This window comes from Nicotiana tabacum, chromosome 23 (assembly GCF_000715075.1).
Source record: "Nicotiana tabacum cultivar K326 chromosome 23, ASM71507v2, whole genome shotgun sequence".
Lineage (NCBI taxonomy): Eukaryota > Viridiplantae > Streptophyta > Magnoliopsida > Solanales > Solanaceae > Nicotiana > Nicotiana tabacum.
This window is the reverse complement of record NC_134102.1, coordinates 81,977,134-82,004,521: the sequence shown is the minus strand read 5'-3', so window position 1 is coordinate 82,004,521 and position 27,388 is coordinate 81,977,134. Positions and strand designations below refer to the sequence as shown.

The following is a 27,388-nucleotide window of genomic DNA, read 5'->3' as shown; positions in this document are numbered from 1 at the left end:
TAAGAAAATTTTAAAAAATCAGCTTCCAAGTATGATATTTTTCAAATATAAATTATCCCATAATTAAATATAATAATTTATTTGTTCCAATTATAATTTATCGTTGTTTCGTCTTAATATACATTACATATTTTATCTTAATTGTGTTTTTCTAGATACAATGAATATGTGTTTCAACTATGTATTTCTTTCTGGCTGGTTAAGGCTATTAAAATGCCAAGTTCAAAGGGGTAATAAAGACCATATGAAGTTTAGGAGAAACTAAACAAAAATTGCCAAATTCAGGAAGGTCCCGAACTATTTAGCCTATAAGTTGTGCAGTGGTTGATAAGGTAGAAATCGTAATGGAGAGATTAATAATGCTAAGACTATTATATAGAGATTGTAATGTATAAAGCACAATATATGAATTATTTCTTGTTGGATATTATGGTGTGTTGTATAATGTCTAAAGCGTTGGATGTTTAAAAAAAAGGTATACCTTTTAAGTGATTGGGGTATTTTATAATTTTAATGCATGGATTATTAATGAATCAAATTAATATTGGATATAATTGTAATATAGAGTATACGTCCAATTCTAGTCCTAAAAGGATAAGTAGTCGCTGCAAATATAATTTGGTCTTAGAGTCCGGAGTCGAAACCCACTAAGAACTAAGGTTTAGCTACAACTGTTCAATATTGTTAAAAAATACAAGTTCAAATAATTCCTATTTATAAAGATTTTGATTTATATTTTAACTAATTAACTATACCAGAAAATAATAAAATTATCAACTAACGAGGATGGAGTTAAAGAGAATATTAAAGAGGCCTAGAGTTATAATTTTTTTAATTGTCGGAATCCTTCCCGTTATGTCTCCTATAATTTTGCATAAGCATTCTGTCACGCCCCAAACCCAGGGAGCGCTATCGGCGCTCAACCGAGAGAACCCGGCCGAGCAAGTCTATTAGACTTACTTCTACCCAAACTCATCCATGAATAAAGAAGAGATGTACTCCATTAATCAATCACTGAAAAGATTTTATTAACAACTTCCTTTTCATTCTCATTAGTAGCTGCATTCATAATTTTCAAAACATTACGAGTTTATAGAATTAATGAAAAATATAATTTCCAAGTTCCAACATTTCTAGTTCAATTCTCAATATCAACCATAACCCACAACCTGTCTACGGAGCCTCTAAATATAATAGAAGAGTAATAATGAAAATGTCGGCAACAAGGCCCCGACTATATCTCAAAACACAGATACATGAGAAACAAAAGATACATGCCAAACTATCAAACTCTGTCCAAAGAACTCTCAATTTAGAGAAATAAATTGAAATTAAGATGGTACCTTGGCTAGCAATAGCGATTTGTTTGTGGATCTGAAAAATCCTAGAACAGTCCACCTTATCAAATCGCTCTTTCAAATCATCCCAAACTGCACTAACATTTGAGGAATATACCATTCCACTCAACAGTTCAGGTGATACACAATTCATCAACCAGGACAAAACTATCGCATTACAACGTTCCCAGAGATCAACCAGATTTGTGCCGTAATTTTCTCTTTTGCATATGCCATCAATAAACCCTAACTTATTTCGACCTAGGATTGCAATTCTCATTGTGCGGCTCCACACAGAATAATTCTCCGACCCTCTCAGTTGTAATGAAATCAGAATCGTACCTGAATTATCATTCGAATTCAGGAAGAGTGGGTGATTGTGACTCAACTTCTCTGGTTCCGTGTTATCGACAGTCGCCATTGTTGATCCTCCAAATTAGCTTCGAGAGAGAATTGAGGACGATAAGACCACACTAATGGCCGTGTGGCTCTGATACCATGACGAAATCAGCTAACCATGGAGCTCTGCCATGGATGTGGAGCTAAAGTTCTCTGTTAGCTTTTAGAGAGGAAGAGTGATAGAGTGAATTTGACGGAATATTCTAGAAGAGGAGGAAATGTAATGCTTCAATTCAATCTGACAAGTGTGGTGTACATGTATATATAGAAGAAGAGAATAAAACTAACTCTACTCCTCAACTGTAGTTAAGGCTAATGCTAACTCTAGTCACACTAACTCCACTCTAATATAAGTTAGTTATAACTAACAAATGGAACTTAACTACCTAACAGTAAAGAAGAAAGTTAACCATCACTAGCACTACTAATCTCAACAGGGCTTCGTATTTACATTGGGATGGATTTCGATTAACACCTGAGGCTTTGGAGAACCTCATTGATACGATGTTCAGTAAAAAAAGATTCGTATCCCTAGAATTCAAGTTTGGAGAAGAAACCACAGCAGCAATAACAAGGCAACATTCTAGGATTCATTCACGAGTTTGAGACATGTCTTCTGTTATTCGGCATTTACTCTTCGTCTAAGTCAGTTTTTTGTATTCAATTCATTTGTAATGGATTTTCCTAATATATTTGACTCAAAAAGTAGGCCTTTGTTGCTTCATATGTACATGGGAATACCCCTCCTAGTTTCTACAACAACCAACAATTCTTTTTACTCAATACTCAATAAAAGTATCTCAATTTGATGGATCAAACAAGACCAGTTCAGTCAGGTGTATACTTGTAAACTACCATGTAACCTATGAAGTGAGTAGAGAACTATATAGAGTATCTTAAAACTTTTCATCTCCACCAGCAAGTAGAAGCTTCACCCACATGATGTACAGATATAAGGGGTATAAAGAGAGTCCTGAGAATTTCACAACTTATATTTTCAATGTGATATATAGAAAATTGAGGATTTGAGATGATTTCAAGAACTTCTGATAATCAATACTAATATCAGAGTATTAATCCACAAGAATCTGAAATAACAATCTCTTCAGAAGCCAGACATTTGCCTCCACTTGTTTAATAATATAAGCATACCCTGGTATTAAATTCGTAACTAAATTATTTTTCTAATATCTAGAAATTTGAAATCAACTAAACTTTTTTGTGTTAAACCTTTCCTTATTTTAAATATGTAGGAATTCCTATTATTTAGAACTTTAAAATTCATTAAGATTTTACCTTATATAAATCTCTTTTCTTAATTAAATTTTGTAACAAAACTATAATTGCTACATTTTTTTATATGTAACATCCTTAGGTGCCTAATAATCTAATCTGAACTTAGATTACCACATGTATTTTCTTGTGGTAAAATAAAAATATCTTTTTCATAAAAACCACAATTGACAAAATATAGATTTAGAATTCATTTTAGCTTGTATTCATTGAAAAGATCTGTTCATAACAACAGTATTCCAGCAATTGATGTAACTTTAGGTTTAAGATTCTTTTACCTAAATTGTCCTGGGATGGTAACTCCTTCTTTAATTTTGAATTTTAAAATTAAAAATTTAAATTAATGAGGAGCTGAATATTTTTATTAAAAAAGTAATATTTCACATTTTTTATCATAAGCTCTTTGATAGTGTCGATATATGAGAAGGTAAACTTGCTTGTAATTCGAGGTAAATTTCATAACCTTTAGGTTATTTTTGAAGTTACAAATAGACGTTCGTGTATTTTTCATGGACAATTGCAAATTAAAAAGCTATCATTGTGATTTTTGTTATCAATATCTCTTGTACAATTATCAATTTAAAATTTATTTATTTGTAATTTTTGTATAGATAGTTTGGCTCATTGCATTGCGTAGCAAAAAATTGGTTAAGCAATAATTCATATCAATTAAGGATCTTATTAATACAAGATTATGTTTGCACTATGTTTTATAATTATAACAGCTCAAGTTGCTTGTATTTTATAAGATTAGTTGCCTGTATTATATGTATTACATGATTTAAAATATGTTATTTAGAAATTTAGTGTACTCAGTATAGCTTATGACTCTGTACTACCGATTTTGGGATTCATTGATTCAGGTAAGTAATTCTATGTATCTCATAAAGATAATCATTATAGAATCATGTTGATACTATTTCACATTCTTCTATCATAAAACTTTTAAGGAGTAGTTTTAAGATGTGGTTACTGATTTTTCTGTCGCATTTTACATCTTTTCACTTTTAGTTTTAATTCTTATGGAATTATGGAGTTCATCAAATTAGAAATTTTAGTTTTAAGGTGTGGACATAATTTTTTTTTCTTTATTGATTTAGCTAATAAGATTAATAATCATCATTTTCAGGAACTTATACTTTTATCAAACATATTGTTAAATATTATATTTATATTAATTTTTAAAATTTAATACCCATTAGTATAAGCTACACACAATGCGCATACCCAAAGACTAATATATAAAATAATGTAAAAGAATTTCTCATAACTTATTCATGTATTATTTAAAAAAAAAAAGTAAAATGCTAAGCAAACAATGTACCTATACAAGGTTTTATACATAAATTAGTTCTCAATAAATCGGGAAGAGATAGACTCTCTGCGGCCTTCAATTATAACAACAAATAAACCATTTCGTTTCCGACGCTATTTCGTTTCCTTTTTGGTTTTAGAGAGCAAGGAGCTGTCGTGAAATCCAGATATCATCATTTCTTCATTAAACTTTAGTAATTTTTATGTTTCTTTGGATAATTTGTTGTTTGGTTATCATGTCTATGTGGAGCTAAACTTCACGTTATAGGGTTTTGGTTCTTTCATAACTATTGTTACTCGAATATTAATATTGATTTCTTGATTTAAATCATACGCTTAATTATTTGATTGTGATCACCAATTGAATACTATCTATGAATCTATAATTAAACTTGAAAGTGAGAATTCTAGATTATACATAGAATTGAGTAGAATAAGTTCTTGAACCTGGGCATCGGGGAATGTTATTTTAGTTAGAATATATATATATATATATATATATATATATATATATATATATATATATATATATATATATGCTAGTTGCCTTGCTTGACTATATATAAATTCATTCTTGTTGATTCTAAGATCCATACACATTTAGGCGTTATGTTGGCTTGAATAGGAGAGTAAGAAGTCGACAGATTCTTATGAGCAATATAAACCCTGTCAACCAAATAAACCAGATAAATTAAATAATAAATTTAAGTGAAGAATATATAAGATTGTTAGATAGCTAATAAACTAGATGGTTTTCATCACATTGATAACAGTGAAAATCTGCTCTTTCTCTGTTTAAAGTTTATTCGTTGTGTTTTTATTTAATTTAATTTTAATTAGTTTAGAATTAACACTTTTGGGTATAATCCTTATTTAGATAATTAGGATAGTCTAATTTAGTTAATAGTTGATAACTAAGTCCTCTTGAGAACGATACTTTTCGTATCACTTTATTACTTGACGACCGTGCATACTTTCGTGTGCGTTTGGCCTCAATAAAGCCTATTTGAATGGGTTGAGAGTTTTAGAAAGAAATAAAAACTTTTAAAATTTATGGTCTTAAATAAGAAATAACATTTGCGTGGTTGCGTTAAACATGCAAAAGTATTTGTGTGACTATAAAAAAATTTCAAGAAAATAAAATTAATTAAAAGTTTACTTTAAATTATTTTAAAATTTAGGAAGAGATCGCCGGAAAGGAGGGAATATCTAATAAACTTGGAACAGATGGACCTTTCCAGTTTGAAAAAATATTGAGTGGGTTCTTATCATGTGGATGAGTGACCACCTGAGGTTCAATTGTGAAAAAAGCATGAACAGAATACTTCTCGATTGTAGAATCTCACACATGGCATGTGTACACATTATGAATATAGCTCAATATATATCGTGTTGCCTAAATAAATACATTTTTGTTGTTACAAAAAATGTATGTTGCAATCACTGCCAAACTTTACTACAAGTGAATGCACATTATATATGAAGTTTACTCGACTATGGTATTTTACACCATGCTATCTGGCTGTAGAGGTCTAACGTGAAAAGACATAAAATGCGTCCTACCCAACCTTATAACTTACTAAAGAGTAACTATTAACAATAAGATCTTATTTTAAAAAAAATTGCATTGCCTACCACAAGGTCTAATTAGGCATATCCACAATAGTGAAGTGTAACTCGATGCAAGATGTCATAGTCAAAAGGCCAACTTTAGAGGTTGGACATGTCATTGTCGGTGATTCACCTGTCCAAAATCATGTTTTTCATTCTCATCTTACCAATAGTTGATCATATAATCCAATTCTATTTTGTTTGTTAGAACATCCTAAAACATTGATTCTACCAAGAAATGAGGTTAGATTGATGACTCACTACTTTAGCGATGATAAACTATCTTATCCGCTATGTAAACAATAATCAACAAAAACTCTAGTACTAATTATAACCACTTCTATAAGCCATTTGTGGAGTAAATCATGTGTATATCGTACGAGATTTATGTAAATTAAGATATTAGAGAGTCATGTGTTGATACTAATGATACAGTTCCCTTGTTTTCTGCCAGTCCAATTAGAAGTTAGAACTCATTCAAATTTTTCTATGTTCTAAGTAAGAATATTGGCGCCACTACACTACCCATAATTATTATTGGTGCATGGATTGTTTCCATCACATCAATATGAATGACAAATCACAATATTCTTGATTAGGGAAGCGTTGAAGGATAATTCGTCGTCCACTAACCCTCTTGATACCATGCCACTATATAAAAGTCCGTTCTATTTTTGAAACTAGTTTTAAGTTTTTTGTTGCTTTAACCTGTAACAATTAACTACCAAATGGGGTGGAGATCAATGCATGTTTTCTTTTGTCCAATATCACCTTGATATCAAGAGATTATAGTCGATTTGTATGGTTCTTGAGGTGTAGTTTGAATCTATGTAACATAAAATAAACGCAAAGAGATATATAATAGTAACCAGGAACATCTTCTTATCTATGACTGTACTAAGAGTATCATAGATTTTAGGCGAAAATGGTCGTAACTAGGGGTGTTCATAAAAATTCGAAAAATCGAACCAAATCGATAAAAAAAAACCGATACTTTTTGGTTTGGTTTGGTTTTGAATTTTAAAAACCGATCAAATTTGGTTTGGTTTTGGTTTTAATAAAAAAAAACGGAAAAAACCGAACCAAACCGACTATAGGATTAACTATTTCAAATTTATTATTACACTTATACAAAGTTTCAAAAAATTTATGATATATATATATATATATATATATGTATATTTTTATATAAAGTTTCTAAAATTTTATGGTACATATTAATCATTTGCACTTTTAGTCTAGTTCTTTGCTATTATAATAATCTAGTTCTTTGCCTTTACATTCTAGTTTAATTGGTAGTTTTCTTTTGCTAAATACAAGAATCTATTTTATGTTAAAAATAATCTATTTTTTAATTGAGTTCTTAAATTATTCATCACTATTTGATTCAATTATCATCAATATATCTTGGTATATGATAAATTTCTCAAAAAGCAATTGGTTTGACAGTGTTACGTTGAAAATTTAGTCGCTGAAATATGTGTTTGGTAGTGTATGTCTCATATTTAAAAAAAAACGAAAAATAACCGAAAAACTGAAAAACCGACATAAACCATATCGATAAAATTTGGTTCTAATATTTGAAAAATCGATTTACTTAATTTTTTTTTTTGGAAAAAATCGTATCAAACCGAATCATGAACAACCATATATATATATATATATATATATATATATATATATATATATATATATATATATATATAAGCATATCGTACCAAAATCAAAAATAGCTCCGGATCATGTGGAGCACTGCTATTAACTTCCCAACTCTAGCTGGAAGATAGCAGAAAGCTTCCTTGATTACATTTGAGATGAGGGGTAAATGCCTTTGGCTCGTGGATACTTGAAACTAGTAATATATCTTGCCTAGTGCTAAATCTAAGCTATACAAGCCGAAACCAACAATATTAGATTGGTGACATATGCTGACAATCCTATGTTATTTAGTTTTGTGCCAAATTTTATACCCCTCCTTTTCAGAATCCATTTTATTGAGCACAGAATTTAAGAAAAAAGAGAGAACTTTTTAATTTATGGTGTAAAATGAGTCACATATATTTTGTGTGGCTATAAATTATTGCATAAAAGTAAATTGTTTTCAAACAAGAAAAAATGTTATTTTTTTTTGTACGGACTAAAAAGGAAATAGGTCGAGATACAATACTATTTACGGAACGAGTAAATATTTATCTAAATTTTAGGGGTGAATATGCTATTGTGCTTAGGGATAACTTTTCATCTCTATTACCTAATAATAATAAAAATAATTAGAACACAATTTTTGTACTCTGTGCAAGTTGCATTACAGTATTTAATACTAGTATTTAATTAGATGAGAAGACAAGGAGAAGAGCCGTCAGAATCCACACGCACTTTGTCCTACTCTTACCTTCCACCTCATTCCTCTTTACCGGAATCACAAAATCTTCATTCGACGCCTCTTTCTCCGGCCAAATCTACTTGTAAGTTTCTCACTTTCACCCAGTGAATTATACTAATTTAGAATACGAATTTTCAATACTTAGTTAGTCAATTTCTGAATATTATGTATTTGGAAGAAGATGAAATGTTTATCAAGGTCAGCCATTTAGCAAATCTTTTGTAGTGATCCAATCGCACTGATTTCTATTCTGGAGGTAAGATGGGATTTTGAATTTCTACATTTTCAAAAGTTTAAGATCTCAATTTACTTTCTTTTTTTTCAAGTGTGTTTGAATTGAATCTGAAAGTAGAGCTGAAATGAATAGTGATTTAAGTTTGCATATTTGCTCAAATTGCAAAGGATTTTGGCCTATGAATTTCACACAGCATGTCAATTGCATTAGCATCTGCTTTTTCTCTCTATTACCAAAAGTTGTTGAATTTCTTTAATCATAGAGTTTAGCATTTCAAGACTGAATTTGATGAGGGCGGAAAGAGGTTTGCTGCCAGATGTTGTATGTATTATAAATTATAGAATCAATCAAAGACGGACCTAGGATTTGAGTGTGGCCGATGCAACACTATCTTTAACATAGATATGCCAATTACTAGCGACATAATTCGGCGTGCAACTCATTGAAAACTTAATGATTGTGATAACTTATTAGCAAAGTATAAACTTCCATATTATCGCATATCACTAATTTGGTACTAATATAACAAAGTGCGTCATCCATTCATACTTGAACTTGATGTTCTTTTATTTTCTGAAAAACGGTTAATGATGGCATCATTGCTTACATTTGCAAGTATTTCCTTCTCAAAGTAATAAACAAAACAATCATTTTAAGATGCATCACTAATACTACTATGCAATTCATCTTTGATGTGCTTCATGATTGAGAATGCTCTTCCTACAGTCACCAATGCGAGTGGTAAAGGAAGGGTTTGTATTTTTCTAGTCGTGGAGAGCGAAGGTGCATTAGGGCTTTTGACTTTTGAGGGGGGGATTTGAAAAAGAATTTTTTTTTAAACTAAGTTCACTACTATGAAAAAGTACTAAACTCAAGTTCAATTCAGAATTGGTAAATGAAATATTAAACAAAGTAGACTATTACTACTAAACTATCATTGAAAAGAAAAAAAGTAGAGAAAGAGCAAAGCTGCTGGAGTTGGCCTCGAACCCAGGTCACAATAAGCAAGGGAAAGAACTTGAGTGGACTGCTCAATGGGTGCACCAATCCAGCTTCCTTGATTGAGGGGGCACAAATAAATTGTATATGGGTTTCTCGATATATATACAGATATATCAGGATTTTTGCCAAGGCTTACAGGGATCGGTGCACCCCTATCCTTAAGGGTCAGTCTGCCTCTGGAATCAGTTGACCATCTGATGCTTTATTCTGATTTCGCTCAAGATATTTGGAAGATGTTCCTTCTTTAGTCAGCGTTCACTGAGTAATGACATTTTCTCTTAAAAAATTACCTGCTGCCTCTTATGGACCGTATGGTACTTGAATCTCAAGGAAGCAATGACAACATCAGAAAGCTCTCTACATTGAATTTTCTGGTCTATGTGGAAAGAGAGAAATAAGTTAACAGCTGTTCTGAAGATGATAGGCTTCTTGTGCACTTGGTGAATTATATGTCTGTCTACTGCAATTATGGTGTAGATAGAGGCCTGCACATGGGATGGGGGGCAGATAACTTATGGGAGTTTACTAGTACCTAACATTCTTACGTAATTTTCTTTACAGGATGATTTCCTTTTGTTTTTCAATTTTGCTTTCTTGATTCTTCAGTTGTATCTTTTCTCTAGATTGTTGCCTGTTTGTATCTGTCATTATTACGATATATCTGCTTTAATCGGATACATGGCCAGAAGATTCTGATTTTCCCCTTCTAAGTGGTTTTGGCTATAAATGTTCACTGCTTCCCACTTGTCTATGGTTGTTCTTATGATATGTCAGTGCTTCTCTTTATCTGTTTCAGCTAAAAGTGATGGGTATATACCTCAGTTCCCCCAAAACAGAGAAATTCTCAGAAGATGGTGAGAATGCTAGGGTAAGATATGGTTTATCATCAATGCAAGGATGGCGTGCAACAATGGAAGATGCTGTGAGTATCCCCTGTATCCCTGCTACTTACTTTAGTCAATATGTTTTGTGATGTAATTTGTGGAATGGAAATAAGTTGTTTGTTTCTATTCAATACATTTGAGATATTTATGATACAAGACAATAATGTCAAAGTGGAAAAATGCGGTAATAATTTCACAGCTTTCCATCTGGTAAAAAGTAGGGATTTTGCGCTGTCTCAAGCGGTTCCTAGAGGATGAGGTTAAGTTTATGGTTGATTTCTCGCGTTCTGACCCAAGAGCAAAGTTACTTGTTTGAACTTTGTTTGATTTTTGTTTCTCTAGCCATTTTATCATTCTGAGTTGTAGAATTTGTTATCTTCAGTGCTGGCTGGTATCCTAACATTTGTGGTATGAAGTTAAACTGGTATCTTTTTCCATGGCCGTCTAAGAGTCTTGACCAACTTGCCTTTGCTTTGCCGACAGATTCATTGTAAGACTAATAAAACATTTACAACGTGGAAAGCTTTGGTAGTGGGACTATACAATGATTTTTATGCTTGTTAGCGTTCTTTCCTCTTAATGATCTATTTGCAGCCCATCTCACTTATCGGTTTAGACTCCTTCCGAAAAATAAAAATAAAAGAAAAGAATTAAATAAGTCAAAGGAAGCTGGAGTAATCTTTCAGTGAAAGGAAATAAGCTAAAGTTATTTAATTAATTCTACTCAAGGTAAAATTGTCTTTAGTATTCTAAAATCACAATACAGTTAAGAATTGGAGTTGTTATCGACTGAGATTATGATGTTTGCTTTTATCAGTTTAAATGCATTGTACAGGCTCATCCTATTATGACCTTAAGTATTTAATAAATGCTTTTTATTGGCATAGTTACTCTGAAACATGTTCTCAGTGTTTGTCTTATCATAATGTTTTCCTTATGGATAATCCAACAATATGTAGGAGATAAACATCATCTTGAGCTGACCTTTTGTCCTACTCCTTTGTTCAGCATGCAGCAATACCTGATTTGGATGCTTCAACATCCTTTTTTGGTGTCTATGATGGTCACGGAGGTATGTATCTTGTTGTTACATGGTTTCTTCTTGAGATGCTATACATTTGTTTTTATAAAGCAATAAATTTCATTAAAAGAAGGGCAAAACATGCCCGCGTACAAGAAGTATACTGAAAAGTAGAAAGACCTACGAAGAAATATGGTTTTCTATGAAAGACATCCAATCTTCTATACATATAGGAATCTAGTGGGTGCATTAAAAGAAAATAAGGGATAAGACGCTATTCCACTAGTGTACAAAATCCTTCTCTACTCCGTCAAAAGCTCTTGTATTCCTCTCTCTCTCCATTCAGTTCAATTGGTTATGCCTTAACAGTTGAGCTATGAAATCTTGGTTCTGTTGCATCAAACATCAAGTATGATGCAGTGCCATTTTGTAAGAGAAATCTTTTATGTTCATTCAGGTCTATTTTCCATCAGCAAGGCCATGGTTTAAACTTGGTAGAAATGCATTATCAATTTTAGTTTTTCTGTTATCAATTTTAGCAAACTCGCACTGTGGAAGATTGTGTCTGGATATATTTGATTACGGTACTTTGTTGAGTGATTTTGTAGATCCCAAGTGACCTTGGTGGATTTCTGTGTGGTGTTGCTTATTTAGCTAACTTCTTGTGTAGAGACATAATCGTGTGATGATTCAACTTATGGAAATTAATAAAAGGTATTTTTGAGGACATACTCGAGCAGTCTGGGATCCTTGCTTAAAATAATGGTGTTTCACTCAATGCCAAGTTGATTAGGACTACAGAAGGCTTAGAGTCCTATTATCTGTTACCCTCTAAATTGTCTGCCTTTTACTCCCTATTCCTTATGTTTTATATGGTGGTTTAGGGATGTAACAACAATATTTTTGATTTGGAAGGCTTGAGTTAATTCCTGGGATAGAGGTTACTGAAAAGCTTCAATAGCCCTGAAAGTGTCAATTCTAATCCAAATTCTAATTCATGCTTACTAAACAGCAGACACTTTAGTCAAACTTTTCCTGCTCTGGAAAGATAAGATTGCCGGTATAAACTTGCATCTTGAAGAACGTTTTGAACAACTGTTATGCTACTTCCTGATCTGCTAATATAACTGAACCATTGGTAAACTACAGGTAAAGTTGTTGCTAAATTCTGTGCCAAGTATCTACATCAACAAGTGCTCAAGCATGAAGCATATTTACATGGTGATATAGGAACTTCAGTCCAGAAAGCCTTTTTCAGGTTGAGTTCTATAATTGACTATACAACATCCTGAGAACTCTTATGGCTGTCTTTTAGTGTTTACTTATTTACTTCTTTTAATGTTTACTATAATTACACTGGGTTTGTTGTTGTTGTTATTGTTGTTGTTGTTGTTGTTGTTTAAACAGAGTTCTGATTCTACATGTATGTTTTCATGAGCCCTTTCCTAGTAGCTACTTATAGTAGTTAATGTTAGTGCTGTTCCATTGCTTTGTTGTAATTTTCAACTTTGACCGATATACACTGGGTTTGCTCTATGCATTTCATATTTTCTGGTTGAAAACTGAAATGGATTATTGAATGATTCACTCCTGTTTGGATTGAATTTCTTGAATTGTCGCTGGCTATATTAATTAACTTAATGTATTTATTTGATGGATGATATGTTTAGTCCTGTTTCACTGCAAATGCATTTTATTCCGTATATTTCTTTTCCCATGAGTTGAAAGCTTGTACGGGTACTCTGATGGTGCTTATCATATCAAACCCTTGACATTTCCAAAAAGTTGAATACTCATGTGGCGTTGTAATGTTAAACTACGGAATTTGGTAAGTACTCGTCCGTCCCATTTTTTACGTGGCATACTTTATTTTTTAGTATGTCAAAAAAATTGTGGCATTTCTATATTTTGGAAACTATTTAATCTTATCATCTTCGTTTACCCTTAATGACATTTGTTGTGACCCACTTCATATAAAAGTAAAACGTACTAACATGACTAAAACTTAATTCCAACTAATTGATATCGCCTATGTAGATCTTTTCTGTGCCCTGCTTTTTGCTAGGTCTGCATGGATGTCTTTTGCACTATGAAATCACTAGTTGCTTTTGTGCTTTTGTAGCACGTTGTGAGACTTTGTTTTGTTCTGTTCCTGGTGCAGAATTGATGAGATGATGCGTGGTCAGAGAGGATGGAGGGAGCTGGCTGCACTAGGGGATAAATTAAACAAGTTCACGGGTATGATAGAGGGTCTTATTTGGTCTCCAAAAAATGGTGATGGAAACAACCATGTTGATGATTGGGCATTTGAGGAGGTACTTGTTGTGCCTGAGGATATTGAGTTAAAATGAGATAAAATAATACGCCTCTCTTTTTTTGTCTGTTCAGCTGATAAAACCATTTTGAAATGGAAATTGGGGTATTTTATTGAGAATATTCAAAGCTTCCCAATCCAACCTTAATGGACTTCTGTACACTTACTACTGCTTCTTGCTTTTGGAAAGAATGGAAGTTTCTCAATGAATACTCATGTTAACCTAAGAAGTTGGAACTTTCATTAAAGTTGATCCTGTTTAATAAGTGAATGCTGTACTGAATACTTCTGCTTTTTAAAATGGGGCAAAACCGCTGTAGATAGATCTTTCCCTTCAAAATTATACATACTTATATGGTCCTTTAGCATGAAACCTTGCCTGACCTGCACATTACTGTTGTTGTAGACATTATTTAATTGGCTTGTGTCTAAGTGTGTGTTATATTGATATCAGGGGCCTCACTCTGATTTTTCTGGGCCTACTTCTGGATGTACGGCTTGTGTTGCAATCATGAGAGGGAACCAACTCATTGTTTCAAATGCTGGTGACTCTCGCTGTGTAATTTCAAGGAAGGGCCAGGTAATGTGCTATGGTTTTGATAATTTGGTAGAATGATTCTTCTCCTTGGCAGTGGTTTTTTTTGGTCCAAAGTTGTTTTTCTACTAGGGGCCCAGCATGCTATGTCTCTGGACTTGCTATAGCTGGGCCATAGCGTCATGGCCCCCGATATAAAAAGGGTTGGTGCACAAAGCATCCCGCATTGACGCAAGGTTCGGGGAAGGCCGCACGCCAAGTAGTATGATGTAGACAGACAGCCTACCCTAATGCAAGCATTAGTGGTTACTTCCACGGCTCGAACCTAGGTCACATGGACACAACTTTACCGTTGCTCCAAGGCTCCCCTTCACATGGCCTCCGATATGGATTTGTATATTGTCCGATAATGCTATGTTAAAGTTTTCCTGTTTAAACCTTAACGTGAAATTAAAGAACGGATATCCAATACATCCCTTTTTTGCAGGCATACAATTTATCGAGGGATCATAAACCTGATCTTGAGGTTGAGAGAGAGAGAATTTTAAAAGCTGGTGGTTTTATTCATGCAGGACGTGTGAATGGAAGTCTAAATCTTGCAAGAGCTATAGGTATTATTCCTATTTGTTGTGGACCTTTAATAATCTATTGAAAAGCTAGTTGTCATGCAAATGCATTTGAAACTTCATTACTTGAACGTATAGAGATTGTTATTAGGATTGTATAATAAGCGCTAAGAATTCTTTATTAAGCCCCTTGCGCTTTGCTCCTAGTGAAGGGGAGCCTTGGAGCAACGGTAAAGTCGTCTCCGTGTGACTTACAGGTCACAGATTGGAGCAATGGAATCGGCCACTGCTTGCATCAGGGTAGGCTACCTACACTACACCCCCTTGTGGTGCGTCCCTTCCTCGGAGCCTGAGTGAACGTGGGATGCTTCATGCACAGGGCTTTGCTCCTAGTGATAAACTTGTAGCATGTGATGTATGGATTAGACGCATGTCGTGGGTTCGATCTCTGTCGTAAGCAAAAGCATGGTACTTAATTGGAAAAGGGTATAGGGGCAGGACCATTCTCCACCGAGTTTCGTACCGTGCGCCATTGACCAGCAGGGATTTCTCGGTAATAAAAAAAAGTTTTTTTGATAAGTAATAGATGACTGTAATGGAAGATGAAATATAACTGAAAAAAAATTCAAACTAGAAATGTTTTGGTTAACTGGGAATAGATGGCAAGGAAGTAACCATCTATTGTATAAGATAATTAGCACCCTTTTGCGTTAATTGCAGGTGACATGGAATTCAAGCAGAACAAGTTTTTGCCAGCTGAGAAGCAAATTGTAACTGCCAATCCAGATATAAACACTGTAAGTTCCTTCAGCTCTTCATATGTACGCAATTTGTTTTATGGTAACTTTGAGACATGACTGTTATTCAAGAAAGCTAGATCCACTTATTCTTGTTGTTTGGTTTGGCAACATATTTTACTCTTATTGGTGCCAAGAAGCAACAAGGCACTAACATCAGCTTTTTCTTGACATGTGCCTCTAGGCTACCTTCTGTTATCCCTTAAATTGTACTCTTAACTTCTGCATGAAATTTATAATATACATTTTCTGGTATGTTTAGATGAAATTGGATGGAGTAAAGTTTCTGTCTCATTTCTGTTCGAATATCCCTAACTTATGGACACAACCCAAAAGATTTTTCTGTAATTGGTTATGCACAAATATTTTGCAAGTTTGAAATGACAAGTGACGAAAAAAGAACCACTGGCTGTTTCTAACATAATAACCTCTTATATATAATTTCAGTAGCTGATATAATTTCTCTATTCTGGTATATATCAATTGATTTCTTTCGGTTCTTGATATCCTGGTTAAGTAATTAGTGTAAATTTAAATGGTGTAATAAGGCTGAAAAGGAGAACACAAGCGTTGAAAATGTTTAGATAGCTTGTTAATATGCTGTGCAGCTTACTACCCCTAGGACCCTCCAACTTATGGGACACAACGGAGGGATAAGGAAATATTATTTGAGAAACTGGAAGGTGTTGGGGATTGTGGGTAAGAGATTTAATGGTCTTCAATTGAGCCTACTGATAACAATTGGTTATGGAGATTTATCATGGAGGGCTAGGCAGCAATCGACAATCGTTGATAATATTGTATGGAATATTCTTATTGATTATATTAGTCAAGAATAATCAGGAATATCGTGTAAATTTCTACTTTTTGGTTTACTTCTTTCTCGTATACGGGTGTGTTTTGCCCTTCTCTTAATGAAAATTTATTACTTTATAAAATAAAAAGAATATCTTATATAAAGAATGTCTTGCAGAATATTTTTAATGATTATGTTATTAGTGAAAAATAAAAGAATTTTGGAAAAATTACTTGTTTCATGTAATTCAAAATTTTGACCTAAGGAGTCCTCTTGTACATTAAAATAAACTAAGTCCTCTTGTACATTAAAATAAACTAACTCAGCAAGAGTTCTATCTTTTCTCTTTTCATATTCGAAAATTTTGGCTGGATGACTTTCTGCAGTTACTCTTCTTGCGTTTGTCCATCTTTTTCCTAATCTTTGGTCAAGCTCACCGCTTTCTATTTTGTATATTGATTCTTTCTTTTCATCACATGCTTCTTCTTTCTATTAGGCACTTATATGGTCAATGCACGTAAAAAGGCCTTTTGCATACTGAGAAAAAAAGATTGACTCCATATGTTTTGTTTACCTTACAGCTTTCTACAGTGTATCCATCCCCCTCAATTTCCCACTAATTCTATCACGTTTTGCTATGATAAAATCAAACAACTATGAGGGAGGACCTGAAAAGTATCTTCGGAGTCATTGAATGCAATACAAACTTTTTGGTGATAATGGGCAAAGACTTTTCGATGAGACTGGAAAATAATATGAAATTTTGGACTATTGCAATTCGGTATTAATTAATGGAAGTAGGAAGGTGATACTAAAATCTCAGTGGGCGAGATTGATAATTGAAAAAGCAATAGACTTTGGCTTTATAAAACCATTGGTATTACGGTTGATTGAGATAAGAGGGGGAGAATGTCTATTGTCATGAAGATTCATATGGCCGACCCCAACTACCTTGGGATTGACGCTTAATTGCTTGATTTCTTTCTTTCTTGAATCTTGCATGCCTTCAACCCCCACCCACTCCACCCGACGCTCTTCTTTCATATATTCCTCTGATAACATGTTCTAATGTTGCTTTGTTCCCTGATTAGGTTGAGCTGTGCGATGATGATAATTTTATTGTGCTAGCGTGTGATGGTATATGGTATGCATTTTAGATGTTCGTCAAAGTTTACTCGGTTTGATTATCAGATAATACATATTAACAAATATATAACATAGCTTTTCATGTGGCTGTTTCTTCTCAGGGACTGTATGTCCAGCCAGCAACTGGTGGATTTTATACACGAGCAGCTGAAGTCGGTTAGTCTGGCTACATTTTTCTGCTTCATTTGCATTGGTGTTAACGTTTGATGAAATTCCTGTCTGGGAAGTCAGCTACTAACAGAGGAATAATTTAGTCATCTAAAGTTCATTATATTGCTACCAGTGAAGCCTGAAAAAGGAATAGTTTTGCTTACCATGCATGCTAGCCGAGTTCAAAATAAGCAACTTCAACAGAATGAAACTTTTTTGCATTTTACATGATAAAGTTTTTGCTCTTAACATTGGCAAAAGGCTGAGTCAAGTCGAACTATGTATAGAATGGGAAAAAATCATCTGCAAGTAATCATTAATGGAGGGACATATAGTGTCTGACATTTTGTTTGCATAGTGATTGAAAAACAAAAGCTTCTCTGTAGCTGGTAATATGCTATGCTGTGCGGCCCGTGTCAACACGGCATGTGTGTGGGTGTGGGATCCATACCGGATTTGGTCAACTTACCTTGAGTACTTTGACTACATTCTATGACTGAGAAGTATTTGGTTTGATTTTTGGGTTTATGCCATATATTCCTACACACACACACATTTATTGGTCGTATCCCAATATCCAAATCCACACTCGGATCAGATACCTGCACCCGAGTCCGAGCAACATAGATAATATGTGCTTACATACTGATTCTTATGTTTATCTACAGGTCCACGTAGCTGAACCTTTTGTTTGTTGATGTACTATTAATTTGTTTGAGAACTACGGAAAATAAAAAGAACAAAATAAACATGCATGCACTTCATCAAAATGATATCTTCAATAGGAAAAGAGTGAATTATTTGTTTTTTTGAGATGCATTCTGGTATATTTTATTGCCCAACTGATGGAGCTCAGTGGTTGCAATTGTTTTCAATTGATTACCTAGTAATAAGCAAAACTGAATCACCAGGAATGGCTAAGGAGGTCCATTTGCCTTATTGGGTGTCTGTTTGTTCATCAACCATAACCTTAATTTCATTTTTCGTAGACATTTCTGGTTTTTGATTACTCTGCTTCAAAGGCCTATTATAAATTACTCTAGAGTCTGCTGGATTACCGGCTGCAGCCAAATATCAAGACCTGCTAAATAGTCCCTAGTCCATTTAGATCATGTGGTATCTTCAGATACATGAGCAGACATCTCATCGTCTTGATAAAAATTTTCAATCAATGTGCTGTCCTCTCCGTTGAGACGTCTTTAATTGTTGTCCATTTTGCGCTTGGTGGGTGGTGTTGGGGGATAGGATATATTGTTTGATCTGGCTTTCTCATATCATAGGCTGGGGCTTTGATTATATGTGAAGTCCAGAGATAAATGTTCTTCTGTGTGCACTAAAATACAGACTGACAGTAAGTTTGATTTTTAGGAAAGCAAGCTTTCTGCAGTATGTGAAAGAGTTCTCGATAGGTGTTTGGCACCTTCTACTGCTGGAGGTGAAGGATGTGACAACATGACCATGATTTTGGTGCAATTCAAGAAGCCTTTTCAGTCTGGGGCTTCTGCAGTTGAAGAACTCCCAGCTTCTAGCGAGACACTCCCTGCTTCCGACGAGGCTACCAATGAAACAAAACCAGCAGAGTGTGGATCAAGTTCGTAGCTCTAAGCTCCCGGTTTTGGGTGATACTTCTGAGTCTGCAATTGTACATGATTGTTTTGTTCTGAGTAGATATCTACTGCATATACTTTGCTTTTCTTGGTTTTGTATGTCAATGCATTGTATTATAACCATTGGGATGGCTTGTATAGGTAACTTGACCACAGGGTTAACCTTCTCAGGTTGATGTTTACTCGAGTAACTTCTATAGGGGTTCCCTTTTCCCTGCTGTAAAACCGAGGAAACAATTTGTATCAAGGCCTCTTTGCCAAGTTCCTCTAATAAAGGACTAACTTGGTCTGTGGTTGCACTGAGTGGGGCGAGGGAGCACTTCTACATAACTTGATCTTGCTGTAACTTCAATTTTTAGATATACTACTACCTCCCTACGCCTTTCCCCCCGCCCCAAAAAGAAAAATAAAATTTATAGTTTATTAAAAGCACGAAGACCCTTAGCAAAATGACATTCGTCTTTTAAAAAAATAGAGTTCATACTAGACAAAATAGTCATTTATATTAATTTCCTAATATTTATGAATCCTCATTTAATTATCTCCTAGATACTTAGGATTATAGTTTTAACTAAAATTTGGTTAATATTTTAGTCCTTATTTGAAACAGTTAAAAGTTCCCATACTTGAAATTCAAATTAAACTTACAAATATGGTAGTTGTTATAAAACAAAAGCAATTTAGTAAAACATGAACAAGACATGTTGTTATGAAATAAAAGCAATTTAGTAAAACATGAACAAGAAATAGAGATAGAGAGAAGGAAGAGATTTTCTTCTTCAATTGTGTGTATTTTCTTATCTATTACAAGGCCTTTATATAGGCATGAAAAGTGAAGAAAAATATGTCATTGAATATGTCATTAAGCATAGAAATATGTCATTAAGCATAGAAATATGTCATTGAATATGTCATTAAGCATTTGAGAAGATCATGGAGGAAGAGTAGACATCCACCATAATTTGATTTTTCTTATAACACTCCCCTTTGGATGTCCATAAATAATGTGCCTCGTTAAAACTTTATTAGGAAAAAACCCTATGAAAAAAAATCCTAATGAAGGAAAAAGAGTACACATGTTTAGAAATACGCCTTTTGGTTGCCTCGTTAAAAACCTTGCAAGGAAAACCCAGTGGGACAAAACCTTGTAAGGGAAAAAGAGTACAACGCGTATTAACTCCCCCTGATGAGAGCATCAATTCACATCCTTGAACCTTCGCATCCCAATCTTGTACACTAGTTTCTTGAAGGTTGACGTCGGTAGAGATTTGGTGAACATATCAGCCATATTATCACTTGAATGGATCTGTTGCACATTGATATCACCATTCATATCAGCCATTGGATCATGTGTGAAAAATAACTTTGGTAAAATTTGCTTTGTTCTATCCCCTTTATGAATCCTCCCTTCAATTGGGCTATGCATGTTGCATTGTCTTCATACAAAATTGTGGGTAGTTTGTCACACTTCAAACCACATTTGTCTCGAATAAGATGTATTATAAACCTCAACCATACACATTCTCGACTTTCTTCATGAATAACAATTATCTCAGCATGATTAAATAAAGTAGCCACGATTGATTGCTTAGTCGATCGCCAAGATATGGCAGTGTCTCCATATGTAAACACATAGCATGTTTGAGATCGAGCCTTGTGTGGGTCATATAAATACCCAGTATCGGCATAACCAACAAGATCGGGATTGAAATCATTGTCATAAAATAATCCCATATCGGTAGTCCCTTTTAGATACCGCAATATGTGTTTGATTCCATTTCAATGTCTCCTTGTAGGGGCAGAGCTATATCTTGTTAAGACATTAACTGGAAAAGTTATGTCAGACCTTGTAATGTTAGAAAGATACATTAGGGCACCAATTGCACTAAGATATGGTACTTCGAGACCAAGAAACTCTTCATTATTTTCATGATGTCGGAATTGATGTGCTTTATCCATATATAATCGCTTTAAAATCATTTTAGTATATGCTGGTTGATGGACAAAAATTTCATCTTTCATATACTCAATTTGTAGACCAAGACAAAATTTTGTCTTTCTAAGATCTTTCATTTCAAATCCTTTCTTTAAATAGTCTACTGCTTTAGGAAGCTCCCTAGGAGTTCCAATGATATTTAAATCATCAACATATACGGTGATTATAACAAATTTAGATCCAGATCTTTTTATAAAGACACAAGGACAAATTGATTCATTGTTGTACCCTTCTTTCAACAGGTACTCACTCAAGCGATTATACCACATGCGCCCTGATTGTTTCAACCCGTATAAGGATTTTTGAAGCTTTATTTAATAAATTTTTTGGAAACCTTAATATGCTTCAGAACACTTTAAATCCTCAATGATTTTCATTATACGCATATCACATTTTTCTTGTATTGCCAGATTAAAACCTGAAATGACGACATCCACCACAGGAGAACATGTCTCTATATAATCAATGCCAGGATATTTACAATTTTTTTTGTGACACAAGTCGTCTTTATGTTTATCGACTTGACCTTTTTTTTCCGTACAAGAACACATTTATACCTCCACTGGCTTTATACTTTCAGATGTTGGGACTATCCGTCCAACTTCATACTTTTCAGGTGAAATTAATTTTCATTGCGTATTTTTCATTTGGCAAATCATTTATCTGTCCAAATTTCATGACAGATTTGAGCTCAAGATCCTCGTCAATATTAATAATATTGAGCGCTACATTATATTAACAATATCGTCAACGATCATTTTATATCGGTTCTATTATTACCCAATAAAGACGTAACTTATTGAGATCTCTTTATCTTATTATCTTCAGGTACCTGAGCCTATCCCATGAGGTCTTATGAAGTGTTATGTCGTGGTGCTCTTCTAGAGCACTTGCCTCCTTATTATAACCATCTTGAACATTTGCTCCTCTCCTTCTTCAAGGAGTTTTATCTTTAGAACCGATTAGTCTATTATGCTTCATGCATGCCATAGACTTTATTCATTATGAACTTTATTTTATTTGGAGCATTAGCAGCTGAATATGACATTTAGTTTTGGGTCAGCAAATAAGCCTGGCAATATTTTGCAAATGAATTATCACTTGAACTTCAAGTTCACATTTTCTCGTACGAGGATCTAGATGTACTCATAACAATTCATTACATGCATTACTTTTTCAGCTGCCTATTTTCTCCCCCTATTGTTGGGATTACCAACAAATATCCCTAGCCTTATTTGGGTATCCATCTTTGTGCATTGTGGTGGAACAATTAAATCATATAGTACATTCATATTTCTAGATAGAAATTATTTGGTTTCTGACCCCGAACCGATTGTGATAGGGAGAACTTATCATAACTTGGCTAGATGCGTACAAGTGTTGTTGTATATTAAATAATATATCACATACCAAATTTTATTTTGGCAATTTTATTCTCATAACCAATGGTTTAGATATAATTGGAGGCATACAATTTCTGCTAAACCAACTTGGATTTAAACCAGTATTATCAAGATAAATCATCATAATTTATATTATGGAACTGTGCTCTAATAATTTGAGCAATCAATCTTGCAAAAGCCAAACTGCAAGTTGATAACAAATGCACATGTGACCATAGAATAGATGCATCTATTAAAATCATATAATAGTAAACGGTCCACATGGAAGGTGACTGAGCCCATATTTATCACCTTTTATTCGTTCCATAAATCAAGGGATTCAATCCCAACCTTAACTGGTATATCATGAGAATAAGCAGCAGAAGATAATTCTTGAAAAATCTTACATTTCTTCAATATATGCCAATGTAATTCTCAATTAAATTTTCGCATCATAATTGAACCGAGATGGTCAACCGGTCATGCCAACTAATATTTATTTCAGTAAACCTCTAGTTTACTTATGGCTTGTGATTGCATCATCATGCTTATACTTGTGTAGTACAAATAGAAGAAAAGTGAGGTAACATTTCATATTTACCCGGTATGATTATAGTAATATAAAGATATTCAATCTTCTTTTCATTTATAGTCTCAATATGCCAACCACTTTGGCTAATAAATTTGTAAATCAAAATGTTTTCTTTGAGACTTACTACAAGATTAATGTCATGAACAATTTCATTCATTCGGGTAGTAACAAATTAGTTCTTTCAGATCTCTTAACTGCTTTTGTACTACAAGATCTTTTGTCACACCATCCATATAATGAATGTCTCCTTCACAAAGAGAATCATATCATAATAATTGTCATGTTCAAAATCATCATAAGCAAAATAATTTCTTTCTTTAATTTTGCTTTTAATAACTTTCATAAAGCTTGACAAAATATTTGGCGTATCATATGTATGCGACCAATGATATATTCATGTAAGTACACAATAATATTCATTATTTTTCTTTATCTCAAACCCCCCTTAGAGGTGAGTTATAGTATTTATCCAACCATGCACTAGTACATTATTATGCATAATCTTTATCACATATATATTTTCACATTCACTTTCAGGAATGAGTATGCATTCTCAATATTTATTACATGTCACATTCTCTTCAAAGAATGGAGTATAATCATACAATGTGCTTTATTTTATTTTATTTTTTTCATACCAATTTGATAGTAAACATTGTCTTGTTCTCCCTTTTTATAATTACCGTAGTGATAACTATTATTATTTTGGCCTTTCGCACGCCCACATTCATTTTTCAACCACTTGTCTTTATTTAGACTTATCATGCACTGCTATCACATTCACTTCAAGAATGGAGCAAATCAAGTGGGACAAGCTTCATGTTTTTTCATAAAAAATATATTATTTTTTCTTTAGTTATTATTATTATTATTATTATCAATATGGTGCATTAGGACTCAAACCCAATGCCTTACCCATATAAAGGCATGCTAGGCCATAATGCGTTGGGACTTGAACCCATCGTCTTTTTATCAACATAGTGCGTTGGGACTTGAACCCATCGTCTTACCCTCAATCTTTGGCATAATAGGCCAAAACTCACTAGGACTCGCACTCGAGCCTTTAAAATATTATTACTTCATAATTATAGGCATAAGTAAATTAACTTTCAAGAAGACATATATAACTATTTTAATCTTGAAACAGTTCCTCTGCAACAAAAATGCTAGTTAGGATATATACCATTTTTTTTTAAAAATGATACAATCATTTTTATATTTTAATAAATTAATTAGGGGAAAGATTCAGATAACCTATAACCACTTATATTTCAAAGACTATAAGAACTTCACCAAAAAAATCCAATGCGGAGGAATGAGCCTTATGTTTCCAGCAAAAATATTTAAGGCTTAATGTATAACTGTGACTATTATAAATTATAACTATAATGAGTTTATATTGATTGTATATTCGAATGCCAAATTTGCAAGGTACTGTAAAATCGCCTACATATTTGATAATTTTGCTTTCAATAAAATACATCATGTGATGGTAAAAATATTATTACTAAATTACCTTAATAATTATCTATCATAGTATGTAAAAGGTCAGAACATATATATACGTTAGAATATTATATTTGTCCTATAAGAGATGTAGCAAATAAAGACATACCTTTCCAGTTCTTTATTTCAGTGGATACAATTGAAAAAAATATTTTAACTAAATACTGCACATAAAGTTAATGCAAAGATATGAAAATATGAATGGGTTTAGATGGATGTAAAACTTATCTTTGTATTATCATCCAAGACATTTTTCATTGTACTTGATCTCATTGTCTGCTTATAATTTACATAGTCTTGACGTAGAAGATCATGAAATGAGCAATTCGTGCTGATAACGTGTTATAAAATAAAAGCAATTTAGTAAAACATGAACAAGAACAAGTTATGAAATAAAAGCAATTTAGTAAAATATGAACAAGAAATAGAGATAGAGAGAAAGGAAGAGATTTTCTTCTTCAATTGTGTGTATTTTCTTATCTATTACAAGGCCTTTATATAGGCATGAAAAGTGAAGAAAAATATGTCATTGAATATGTCATTAAGCATAGAAATATGTCATTGAATATGTTATTAAGCATAGAAATATGTCATTGAATATGTCATTAAGCATTTGAGAAGATCATGGAGGAAGAGTAGACATCCACCATAATTTGATTTTTCTTATAACAGTAGTCAATATTTATGATTTAAAATTGAATATGCACGATTAGTCATGCACTTTCAAAGTCCTATTTTGATATACATAGTGTGTTAGTAAACTAAGAACAAATTAGGTTGTCAACTTATCATTTCTAATTTAAACAAGAATGATAGTAATAAAAGTATAAAACTATCAATTTGTGATATTGAATGTCTTATATCAGTAGACAAGACTTTCTCGACAATTTAAGTTTTTTCCTAATATTTCGGAGGTTTATATCAACTAAATTTTGTGCATTAAATTTTGTCTTATGTATTTGTGCCAAAAAAAAAAGGCTTGAATTATGTGGCTTTTTTACTCTTTAAAAATCGAGTTTACACTAGACGAAATAGTCTTTGATTATTTTCCTAATATGTAGGAATAATCATTTAATTATTTTTCTAATACATAGGAATAGTCGTTTAATTAATTTTTTTAATATTTAGGAATAATTATTTATTATTTTTTAATTTTTACATAATCATTTAATTATTTTTCAAATATTTAGATCTTTTCTTTGGAATATCATATTATTTAATTTGAGCCCTTCACTATGAACTCCATTTAGATTTAAGAGTTATAAATTCCAAACACTTTTACAAGTACTTTCATTTTTTTTTTTTTTCAATTTCTTTCGATTCCTCTCGTTTATGCTCCATGTTAACCAAAACTTTAATTATAATTAATATAAATAAGTTAGTTTCTTCTTCGAAAAGATATTTAATGCTGCATAATATCTAAGACTATAAAGTCAGCTAAAAAGTTGTTACTCTAAGTATTGACAAATTAGCAAAACCTTGGCATTTCTAGAATTGTGGTAAATTAGACGTCAAAAAGTTTATATCGTATGAAAACTTTATTTAAGTTGGTGAAAATTACTTATCGACTAATATTTTAATTTCTTTTTTAAAAGACGAAAGAATTGTTGTTAACCAAAATCAATTGAATAAGCCGTATATATGAATGAATATGTTCACAAAATTATAAAAAACTATTAACGGAAAACTTAGAGATGAAAATTTTCATAATAAAAAATCTAAGATTTTTAACAGGTAAAAAGTAAAGGGATTACGCCCTCCCACCCAAACATTTTCGAACAAATATCAATGATCTTTTAGTTTCTTTTAAACCTCTTCAGTATTTGTACATTGGCTGAAGTTTTTAATATATTCACAGATGATTGAGATGTGGCAATTTCTTTTCTTATTGAGTTAGGTATATATGATCAGTATTTTTAATTTTTAGAGACTTATATTTTTGTTAATAATAACTCAAATATAATTTTTAATATAATATTTATATGACTATTAAAACAATTATTCATTTAGATAGGATACACATGCAACACACAGAATTTTAAGTTGAATACATTAACTGAGATATGAGGACTTCTATGTGGCAGAGTTACTTTCTTGATTTAGTAGGATCAATAATCATCATTATCAGGAACTAAACTTTTTTCTTTAACTTTTATTTATAATAGAAATATAATTTTCTAATATAAAAGTTGCTTTTATAAAATTTATACTCATTGAGATAGGGTGCACGCACATCGCGCGTACACAAAGACTAGTACTAATATTAAATTAGTAATTGTTTATATCTAGAATCAATGACTAGAACGTAAAACTATTTCTCATTTCAAATTTGATTTTTCTCAAAAAAAAATGTTTTAAACAGGAATCAAGAAAATAATGCCTGAAATGTTAAAAAGAAACTAAAACTCATTGGCATTTAGACTTAAGCCAACAAGTAAGATATCAAAATACAATAAGTTTGGGAACTTCACATATCTGTGCAATTTTTAAAAATATAATACATATTTCTAGCAGCAAACTTA

At 32.6% G+C, this 27,388-nt stretch overlaps 1 protein-coding gene across 3 annotated transcripts; it reads left to right on the top strand.

Moving 5' to 3' along the window:
* The first annotated feature begins 8,280 nt into the window (after positions 1 to 8,280).
* On the top strand, positions 8,281 to 19,693 carry LOC107825429 (putative protein phosphatase 2C 60). Of its 3 annotated transcripts, none has more exons than XM_016652290.2 (12): positions 8,399 to 8,419; positions 8,519 to 8,593; positions 10,371 to 10,496; positions 11,467 to 11,530; positions 12,629 to 12,737; positions 13,641 to 13,794; positions 14,248 to 14,373; positions 14,816 to 14,939; positions 15,615 to 15,691; positions 17,579 to 17,631; positions 17,735 to 17,789; positions 19,152 to 19,693. In XM_016652290.2, the coding sequence occupies exons 3-12, from the start codon at positions 10,380 to 10,382 to the stop codon at positions 19,380 to 19,382; spliced, it is 1,110 nt and encodes a 369-aa protein (XP_016507776.1). In that variant the 5' UTR covers positions 8,399 to 8,419; positions 8,519 to 8,593; positions 10,371 to 10,379; the 3' UTR covers positions 19,383 to 19,693. The 3 variants fall into 3 exon arrangements, with proteins under 3 accessions (XP_016507774.1, XP_016507776.1, XP_016507775.1); XM_016652289.2 differs by having other exon boundaries at positions 8,404 to 8,419; positions 8,516 to 8,593; XM_016652288.2 differs by lacking the exon at positions 8,519 to 8,593 and having other exon boundaries at positions 8,281 to 8,419.
* Positions 19,694 to 27,388: the final 7,695 nt, after the last annotated feature.